At 53.4% G+C, this 9,657-nt stretch overlaps 2 protein-coding genes across 4 annotated transcripts; one reads left to right on the forward strand and one right to left on the reverse strand.

Moving 5' to 3' along the window:
• Positions 1 to 477: 477 nt before the first annotated feature.
• PRR19 (proline rich 19) lies at positions 478 to 3,228 on the reverse strand. Its single transcript, XM_069550924.1, has 3 exons — positions 2,986 to 3,228; positions 1,806 to 2,430; positions 478 to 1,719 (listed from the first exon to the last, which is right to left on the reverse strand). Exons 2-3 carry the CDS (start codon positions 2,422 to 2,424, stop codon positions 1,259 to 1,261), a joined length of 1,080 nt encoding a protein of 359 aa, XP_069407025.1. The 5' UTR covers positions 2,425 to 2,430; positions 2,986 to 3,228; the 3' UTR covers positions 478 to 1,258.
• Positions 3,229 to 5,908: 2,680 nt separating this feature from the next.
• On the forward strand, positions 5,909 to 8,926 carry PAFAH1B3 (platelet activating factor acetylhydrolase 1b catalytic subunit 3). Of its 3 annotated transcripts, none has more exons than XM_069550937.1 (7): positions 5,909 to 6,038; positions 6,147 to 6,267; positions 6,432 to 6,525; positions 6,726 to 6,815; positions 7,499 to 7,615; positions 7,694 to 7,816; positions 8,595 to 8,926. In XM_069550937.1, the coding sequence occupies exons 3-7, from the start codon at positions 6,448 to 6,450 to the stop codon at positions 8,883 to 8,885; spliced, it is 699 nt and encodes a 232-aa protein (XP_069407038.1). In that variant the 5' UTR covers positions 5,909 to 6,038; positions 6,147 to 6,267; positions 6,432 to 6,447; the 3' UTR covers positions 8,886 to 8,926. The 3 variants fall into 3 exon arrangements, with proteins under 3 accessions (XP_069407038.1, XP_069407036.1, XP_069407037.1); XM_069550936.1 differs by having other exon boundaries at positions 5,941 to 6,038; positions 6,147 to 6,239; XM_069550935.1 differs by lacking the exon at positions 6,147 to 6,267 and having other exon boundaries at positions 5,916 to 6,038.
• The last annotated feature ends 731 nt before the right edge of the window (positions 8,927 to 9,657 follow it).

The raw sequence follows: 9,657 nt of genomic DNA on the forward strand, positions 1-9,657 counted from the left end.
TGCCATGAGGCAGAAGGGGTGGTGTTACAAGAAACCCACAAGCAGACTCTGAAATCAATTGCTTGGGTTCAAATCCCAGCATTGCCATAACCTTCCTAAAAGACCTCAACCGAGTCACACCTGTGTGATCTCCCAGCCAGCCCCCTACATCCTGGTACTGACTTTACCATTTCCCTGTGGGCAATGGGGAGCCCTGGAAAAGCTTTACAGAGTAGAGTCCAAGCCCCCCAGCTTCATTTTCCCAATCAGATTCCAACACATGTTTAGCTTCATCCCTCCCCCTCCACTGCAGAAAATTTGCTGCTCCTCAAAATGTCATTTAAAAAAATTTCCAAGTTAAGAGGCCAAGCAGGAAACATAAGCGGGTGAAATGGAGAGTGTTGACCCCACAAAAAAGGAGCCTCTGCAACTTAGCTTCAGCAAGCTTTCGACAGGAAGGAGAGTAAGTCTGATATGCCAGTTTCTCTGCTTTCATTCTTTTTTTTTTTTTTTTTTTAGAGAGAAGCCAGAAAATTTTTTTTTAAGCTGATTTGTAACAGTAGATAATTGATTCAAAAATGTTAAATATATTGTAGACCGAAGAAAAAAGTCTGCCACTATATCCAGGCTTCATCTGCCATTCCTGCCCTGATCCTGCCCACACATTGTTCTTGTGCCCACCAGACCAGAAGCCTCTCATAAGCAAAGCCCAGATGTGACTCATGCTAAGTCCCAGCATGGTCTAGGGATACAGGCAGAATGGGCCTTACACATGCTATTCCATAGAGAAGCATTTCTAGATTGCCTGGAATGTTCTTTTTCCCCTCTACTAGCAAATTTTTACCGAACTTGAAAAATACAAGGGTCTTTTGTCAACTTCTCGTCAGCAGAGTAGAGTCATCACTCCCTCCTTGGACTCCCCAGCCCCTGGACTTCTCTTTCAGATGCCACAAGGGCTGAAACTGTGTTCACCACTGTACTGGGAGTCCCGTGGAGACATAGCCTCAGTCTCACTCACTCCAGAGCCCCAGCATCACCAGAGTCAAGCACAAAATTGGCCTTAGTGGGTGGATCTGTTAAGACTGACTGGAGGTCTCTGGGCCGAGGACGGTGACAGATGACAGTACCTTCCCTTCCACTTTGGACCCAGAACGCAAAGCTAGGGAAAGCTGCTGTCCTGAGCCACCCACTCACTAAAAATCAAGAGGACTGCGAAGAAGACACTTTATTGAGGTGATCAGAGTTGGAGACTCCTGCCCCCAACCCAGCCTCAGCCTGCTCAGTACAGTCTCATGGGTGGAAAGGACCAGGCCTCTGGGCTGCTCTGAGCCACCATCCAGGAGAGGCTGGGCAGTGGTGCTGGGGGGCTGGGGCTCCAGTCCAAGGCAGAGCTTTGGGGCAACAAGGGTGATGGTGGCTGGGGCAGGAGTTGTGGTGGGCCAACCCCCCAAGGCCGGGGAGGGGGCGGTGTGGCTACCAGCCAGATGCTTTTCAGTAGATCAAAGGCTGTTGGGGGGCCCCAGGCCGCCCCAGATGGCGAAGGCAACGAGGATAATGGGGGTGGCCAGGGACCTTTCCGTGGTGCCAGGCTCACTTGGTGCACAGTAGGAGTGCTGGAGGTGGGAGGCACAGCAAAGGTGAGCTCCTTTGCCCCCTGCCGCCTCCTCTGTCTCCCCTCCCCTGGGGCCTGCTCAGGACTGTTGATCCAGGAAGATGTCATCCTTTGCCTCTTAGGTGTCCCTGGCACAGAGGAAAGAAGCATGAGGGACAGCTGAACAAGAGCAGACAAAGGAAACAGGAGTTTAGGAGGCAGGAGGTAAGCTCACCTGGCAAGTGTGGCTGGCAGCCCCGGAGCACCAGGGTAAGGTCAGGCACACAGCCGTGGCAGGCCTGTAAGGTGCCCACGATAGCATCCCTGGCCTCTTGAACTAGGTTTCTCCTAGGGAAGGCTTGTGGCAGAATCAGCTGGCATTGCAGCTCCCCCAGCAGCTGCTCCAAGTCAGGGAGCTGTGGGGAACTGGGGGGGCCTGGGCCCGAGCCTCCAGGCACCTGGTTTTCCTTGCCCCTTGACTGTAGGGATGGTTGTTGGACCCTGCCTGGGCTTGGGGAGGACTTGGTGGTGAGTGCAGGGGTGCCCGACTCCAGAGACTCACTGCTAAGCAGCCGGGCCACGTCCAGAGATTTCACCTCATGGCTGAAGAGACCCCGGTGGTCCCGGCTCAGGCGGCCCTGGGTTATGACCACGAGCTTGGCAGCAGTAGGGGCCACAGAATTCCGCAATACCATATGTGGATCCCGACTGGCCACAGGAGGGTGCTGATAGGCCAATGGCTGCCGACTGCCCGCCAGGGCCTCATTACGCTCCCGCCTGGTCTTCCGACGGCGGACACGACCAGGCTTCTCAGGCTGCTGGAAAGGCTTGGGGGCTGGCTCCCCGGGATCCATGGTGCCCTGGAAGATAAAGACAGGGTAGTCATATGAGAAGAGTTGGTTTGGGGTGAAGTGGGAGTACTGTTTAGAGACTCAAAATGAGAGAAATGGATTGGTAGAGAGCAATCGGAAAAGGTTTGGTCAGGGAAAGACGAGGGAAAAGGCAGAGTCATAGGGGCAGGATGGGGTCAAGGGAGTCATGCTGAATGGGAAGATCTGTCAGAAGATCAAGGATTAGATGGAACTAGGATGTGAGGAAATCCTTAAAAATAAGGGACGGGAAAGGGATCATGATACTGGAGGGATCTGGTGAACCAGATAGGGACTTTGGACAGAGGAGAAATCCAGGGGGAGAGGAAGTACTGGAGAATGCATAAAGTGGAGAGAGATGGTAGCAAGAGAAAGGCAGGAAAGAGAATAGAAGTTGGAGAGACAGAGTAAGCCGGCAGGACAGAAAGGGCAGCAGAGGAGCTATCAGGGACTGGGGCCTGGTCATGGAAGAGGCGTAGACCTCAAGGCTTGGTGAGGTAGGTGAGGTAGAAATGGGGGTACAGTTGGTGAGGAGGGGCACCTCACCTTCTCCTATGCCCAACGAACCCCGCCCCGCCCTGCCCACTCCACGTGGCTGTGGGGGACAATGGCTTCTTTTCCGCAGTGACCCCAGCTCTCTCGATGCGCCTGACGCTCTTCCGGGCCTCACACAAGGCCTCCTGCACGCATGCACGCACGCACGCACGCATGCGCGAGCCCCTCCCACGCCCTTTGGCATCCAGTTCCGGAGAGTCACAGGCCCAGAGGCACGTGCCAGCTGCCCGCGGTGCCGGTTATAGTCCCGCCCCTCCCAGCCTCACTTTCAGAAATCTCTTTCATTTGTCCTAAGCACCTTCTATCCACCTTCTATCTACCAATTGGCCTTGGTCCACTAGGCCCGCCCCCTTCCTCAATGCTGATTGGTTTAGACATCTATTGGCGGACTTTCTCTGTTGAGTGGCAAGGTGCGGCAAAGCCAAAGGGGAGAGGGGTCGTTGCAGCCTCTATATACAGCCAGTCCCCACGCAGTCAACAGGGTTTATCCCTAGGGAATCAATATAGTGTCGTCATTTGGAGCAAGGCTTCAGAGTCACACTACCTAGGTTCCTATGCCCAGACTGGCACATTTGAGCTCTGAGACCTTGGCAAAGTATGTAACTGCTCAGAGCTTCAGTTTCCTAATCTGTAAAATGGAGTTGATATCTTCTCCTTCTTATAACTGCTGTAAGTATGAGGTATGCCAGCACCCAGTTTGAAACAGCGCTTGTTGAATGGATGCCTATAAACTTTCCCACTACACTTGTCCCCCTCAGTCCCCCCTCCCAACCCCACCCCGCAGCTTGCGGGATCTCAGTTTCCTGACTAGGGACTGAGTCCCAGCCCGCGTTGTGAAAGCCTGGAGTGCTAACCACTAGTCCACCAGTGAACTCCCCCCTCAAACTCTCAAATAGAGCTATACCAGGGTTTTCCCAATACCCTAATAAGCTATATTGTGCATTACCTGGTAATATTGCTTGTCCAACCTTCACAATCTTACAAAGCCAAACGCCTTAGGTACTACTTCTAAGAAATCCTTCACCCTCAGAGTCCATCTCTTTCTCCTCCCACATAGGTCCCCTGTACCTTTCTTAATCACAGCCTTGATCCTTCCCTCAGTCGTGTGTCTGGAGTCTGCCTCCTCCAACATGGCTAGAAGAAGGTCAGAATCAGACCCATTCCTTTAATACTCATTCAGCAAATACTTGTGAACAACCACAGATAGTACTTGGTACTCTGAGTCAACTCTGAAATCTGTATGCAGGTCAGGAAGCAACAGTTAGAACTGGACATGGAACAACAGACTGGTTTCAAATAGGAAAAGGAGTCCGTCAAGGCTGTATATTGTCACCCTGCTTATTTAACTTATATGCAGAGTACATCATGAGAAACGCTGGACTGGAAGAAACACAAGCTAGAATCAAGATTGCCGGGAGAAATATCAATAACCTCAGATATGCAGATGACACCACCCTTATGGCAGAAAGTGAAGAGGAACTAAAAAGCCTCTTGATGAAAGTGAAAGAGGAGAGTGAAAAAGTTGGCTTAAAGCTCAACATTCAGAAAATAAAGATCATGGCATCTGGTCCCATCACTTCATGGGAAATAGATGAGGAAAGAGTGGAAACAGTGTCAGACTTTATTTTTTTGGGGCTCCAAAATCACTGCAGATGGTGACTGCAGCCATGAAATTAAAAGACGCTTACTCCTTGGAAGAAAAGTTATGACCAACCTAGAAAGCATATTGAAAAGCAGAGACATTACTTTGCCGACTAAGGTCTGTCTAGTCAAGGCTATGGTTTTTCCTGTGGTCATGTATGGATGTGAGAGTTGGACTGTGAAGAAGGCTGAGAGCTGAAGAATTGATGCTTTTGAACTGTGGTGTTGGAGAAGACTCTTGAGAGTCCTTTGGACTGCAAGGAGATCCAACCAGTCCATTCTGAAGGAGATCAGCCCTGGGATTTCTTTGGAAGGAATGATGCTGAAGCTGAAACTCCAGTACTTTGGCCACCTCATGCGAAGAGTTGACTCATTGGAAAAGACTGATGCTGGGAGGGATTGAGGGCAGGAGGAGAAGGGGATGACAGAGGATGAGATGACTGGATGGCATCACTGACTCGATGGACGTGAGTCTGAGTGAACTCTGGGAGTTGGTGATGGACAGGGAGGCCTGGCGTGCTGCGATTCGACTGAACTGAACTAAACTGAGTCAGGCCCTGTTCCAGGCAAGTGGATTGAGGCAAAACATAAACATAATAAAATGCATCTCTGTACCTCAGCATCAACCTTCCTAGAAGGAATGAATAGCTATGAAGGTCTCATTTGGGAGTGGAGCTTCAGGAACATGATCAGGATTATTTGGGGGTGGGACCCCACCACCTGGTCCCCCAGAACAAGGAGATCTGGGAAGACTTGAGGTCTGAGATTAATTTGGGGCAGAAGGTGGGAGTCAGCTACCTTAGATGACCTTGGCTATGGATGTAGGTTTCAGAGCCCAGACACACCCAACTGAAGTCGGTCAGCCATAGGTTTAGGGAGGGGAGCGGAGGCCACAGATCTGTAAGGTAAGCTGCGCGGGAGGGGCGCCAAGCTAACTTGGCCCTTGCAGCATCTCTAATTTCCCTTATCTTTCTGCATCTTCTACTACCCTCTCTGCAGGGTCAGTGATGTCTAATGCTGAGACATATAGTTTAGCTATTATGTCACAAAAACTGGTGATTTTGGCAGGGGAGGGCCATGAGCACATAGACTCACTAAAGTCCCAGCACTACCTTCAAGTGTCGCCTTCAGCTGAGCCTCTAATTTTCGCATTTTGCCATCCTCCTTTTCTCTCCCCTACGTCTGAAGAAAATGGGTGCGTCCCTTCCTAGCCAGGTGCGTACGAGCCACCCCCTCAAGAGATCCAAGGAATGGACTCGTCCACTCACTCCCCCACCACCACGTGAATGAGGGACACACATACAGCCCCACCCCGGCCCCTCCCCACACTTCTCGCCCTACAGCAAATGGTTTCTTCCCCCAGGACTGGCGCTAGATTTTCCCCGCCTACTCTCGGCCTTCAGGTATTTCGCTCCTCCCCGTGAGGCCGGTAGGGTGGTTTCTCCCCCCCTCCCCACGGTATGCTGGATGGTCTCGCCTGCCCCCACACCCCCCCCCCCCCCGGTGCCTAGGTGCGCCAGCCGCCGCCGCCGTGGTCCGAGTGAGCGGCCGGAGCAGGAAGCGCCGGACGAGCCCACTGCGCGGCCGCCGTGGGGGAAGCGAAGGTTCCCAATTACACCCTCCTAAGTGAAGGTTTCCGCCCCGGGAGCGGGGGCGGTGCCCGGGAATCCGTCGCGCTCTCCGCGGGAGTGCGGGCTTCGGGACCGTCCATTGTTGCCTGAGGGGTAGGGGTGGGCGTGGTGGCGCCACCTCCTCCCCGAACACTGTCCCGCCGACCGCGCTCGCTCGTCCTGCAGGAGCAGGGGCGCCAAGATGAGTGGAGACGAGAACCCAGCCAGCAAGCCCACGCCGGTGCAGGACGTGCAGGGCGACGGGCGCTGGATGTCCCTGGTGAGCGACCCCGCCCGCGATACTTCGGAGTCCGGGGCTGGGGGCGGGGAGGGCGGGGAGAGGAGAGCAGCTGGTTCCCGCAGCTCTCCCTGGGAGATTGGGAAACTGAGGGCAGTTGGGGTGGTGCTGCCTAAGGAAGCGGGGTGGGGCGGGCGCCGCAGCGTGCATGCCATTGACTCCCCTCCTTTACGTCCCCAAAGCACCATCGGTTCGTAGCAGACAGCAAAGATAAGGAACCCGAAGTCGTCTTCATCGGTGATTCCTTGGTCCAGCTGATGCACCAGTGCGAGGTGAGGCCCGTGCCTCTCCTCCTGCCCCACCCAGGCCTGTGCCTTCACTCACTCTCCTGAACCAGAGCCCGGGCTAGGCGGTGTGTGGGGTACTCAAAATACCCTCACGGAACACCGGACACCCAGATTTTCTGTATAACGTGTCACGTTCTACTGAGAAGGAAGTGTGTTGTGTCCTGGCTTTTTGTCGTATTGAGTTTGTGTATAGTGAGACTTAAAATGAGGCTTCTTGCAAGAAGATTGCCTACCATGAGGCTCTTTGTTTGCTTAAATTAGTGCACAGCCCTAATGGATTTCCACAAAGCTATAGTTGTTTCTACAAAATGAAGGTCAGTAGGTCTCTACTATGGAGCTCAATTATGCTACCTATTCACTAAGAGGTGTTAAACCATGGCTTTCCTCAAAGTGAAGTTCAACTGGAATGCTGCTGGTTTGATACCTGGCTCAAGCAGAATGAGTTTCCGTAAAAGGAGTCTTGCTTTTATCGGGATTTATGAAAGTGAGACCATGATGGGTTTGTGTAAAGTGAGGTTGACCATATTGGGGTTTGCCTAAGGTGAGATTTAACCAGACTGCTTTCATAAAACAAAGCTTTAACATGATGACATTTGGTTACCCTTTGGATGGAGAGCGGTGGTCCATGCTGACGATGCCCCTGTGCCCACACCACTTCTTGCCCACAGATCTGGCGGGAGCTCTTTTCCCCTCTGCACGCACTTAACTTTGGCATTGGTGGTGACAGCACACAGCATGTGCTGTGGCGTCTAGAGAATGGGGAGCTGGAACACATCCGGCCCAAGGTGAGCAGGGCTTGGGTGGGCAGCCAGAGCCCCCTCAGCCTGCCCCCCTCACCACCGCTCCATCCTCTCTTTCCACAGATTGTGGTGGTCTGGGTCGGTACCAACAACCACGGGCACACCGCAGAGCAGGTGACTGGGGGCATCAAGGCCATAGTGCAGCTGGTGAACGAGCGGCAGCCCCAGGCGCGAGTCGTGGTGCTGGTGAGAGTGGGGAGGGCAGGGGGAGGAAGAATGGCTGTGGTCTGGGACCCCTTCAGGTGTAGCCACAGCTGCACGGCTTTGAGCAGTTCTCAGAGCAGTGGCTTTCAGGCAGAATCTCATGTTGAAGCTTGCTTTGCCCATCAGAAGGGCTGTGGTAAAGGACATATTCGGGGGCAAATAGCCCCTTTTGCCCAAGGGACTGCTGAAAGTCACTCTGTTGTGTTTGACTCTTTGCGACCCCATGGACTGTATAGTCCGTGGAATTATCAAGGCCAGAATACTGGAGTGGGTAGCCTTTCCCTCCTCCAGGGAATCTTCCCAACACAGGGATCGAACCCAGGTCTCCCACATTGTGGGCAGATTCTTTACCAGCTGAGCTACAGGGAAGGCCAAGAATACTGGAGTGGGTAGCCTGTCCCTTCTCCAGGGGATCTTCCTGACCCAGGAATTGAACCAGGGTCTCCTGCATTGCAGGAGAATTCTTTACCAACTGAGCTATCAGGGTGTTGAAAAACTCAAAACACTTAAATAGCCAAGAGTGGTCAGACATTCCCAAGGTGAACCTAGCTAGCTTCCATTACTTCTAGAAGGTTCCACGTCTAGAGTGAGGTGTCAGGACCATAGTTTGGAATCTGTGTTTCCAAAACGCCTATTTTCCCATCCCTAGTGTATTCTGGAGCTTAGGACTTCCTGATGGGGGACAGAGAATTCTGACACAGGAGCAGGACACCCAGATGCTGGTAGGATGCCTCCTCACAACTCCTTGTGCCTTCCCCAGGGCCTGCTTCCTCGGGGCCAGCACCCCAACCCACTTCGAGAGAAAAACCGACGGGTGAATGAGCTGGTACGGGCAGCACTGGCTGGCCACCCTCGGGCCCACTTCCTGGACGCAGACCCTGGCTTTGTGCACTCAGATGGTACCATCAGCCACCACGACATGTACGATTACCTGCACCTGAGCCGTCTGGGGTACACACCTGTTTGCCGGGCCCTACACTCCTTGCTTCTGCGTCTGCTAACCCAAGACCAGGGACAGGGTGGTATCCCGCTGCCGGAACCCAGCCCCTAAGCATCTTCCTTCCTACAACATTAAATTTCCATTTTTCAGTCTTCCATGTGCTGCTTTATGTCCAAGCCCGTGTGGGTATCTAACTCTGACGTCTATGACCCTGCAGCTCTGCCCAAGGGAGGCCTCACCAATCCATCAAGATATTCTGGTTCATGTAGTCAGGCAGATTTCTGCCATCACAGTAGTGCTCCAAGCAGGCACCGCCAATCAATAACCCACTGGGTGAAACTGGTTTGCTAACATGACCCTGTAGCATCAAGGTCAAGTGAGAATTCTGGGTGACCCAGCAGTCAAAAGCCCACCGACTGCTGCACTCTGACCTGAGCTTACCTGTGACTTCCTGTGACAGCTTTCTGACTTTCCCATCCCCGGCAGTCAGCCCTCCACACGGTGTATGGGTATTTGTCTTCCCAGAGAAGCACTGTCCAAGGCTGTATGATGTATGATCGAGGCGGAAACCAGCAGAGTATTCCTCTGACTTGGCTGCAGTGCTGGCTCAGGCCACACAGGGGCAGCAGGGGTCACTGGGGACAGGGCAGTACTCTGATCCCACCAGCTTTCCCACCCAGTGCCTGCCCTGGTTCAGACCTTGAGAGTTCACCTGGAACATTAAGGGTGCACTGCCCTTCTCACAGCACCCAGTCAAAGGCCTTCCCCAACCGTGCCTGGCCAAATGGCTGAGTAGGCAGACTCTGCCCACCAGGTCCCGCTGATGTAGGGGATGGTCCTGGAATGGTACCCCACTCCTCACAGTGGTTGGGGGCAAAGCCTG

The sequence above is a fragment of the Ovis canadensis genome, chromosome 14 (assembly GCF_042477335.2).
Source record: "Ovis canadensis isolate MfBH-ARS-UI-01 breed Bighorn chromosome 14, ARS-UI_OviCan_v2, whole genome shotgun sequence".
Taxonomy (NCBI): Eukaryota; Metazoa; Chordata; class Mammalia; order Artiodactyla; family Bovidae; genus Ovis; species Ovis canadensis.

Bases quoted from the DNA above. Each gene is read 5' to 3' on its own strand.
- PRR19 (XM_069550924.1), bottom strand. From the start codon at position 2,424: ATGGATCCCGGGGAGCCAGCCCCCAAGCCTTTCCAGCAGCCTGAGAAG. The intron at 1,720-1,805 runs GTGAGCTTACCT...CCTCTGTGCCAG, and splicing joins CTGCCAGCCACACTTGCCAG to GGACACCTAAGAGGCAAAGG.
- PAFAH1B3 (XM_069550937.1), top strand. From the start codon at position 6,448: ATGAGTGGAGACGAGAACCCAGCCAGCAAGCCCACGCCGGTGCAGGAC. The intron at 6,526-6,725 runs GTGAGCGACCCC...ACGTCCCCAAAG, and splicing joins ACGGGCGCTGGATGTCCCTG to CACCATCGGTTCGTAGCAGA. The intron at 7,817-8,594 runs GTGAGAGTGGGG...TGCCTTCCCCAG, and splicing joins AGGCGCGAGTCGTGGTGCTG to GGCCTGCTTCCTCGGGGCCA.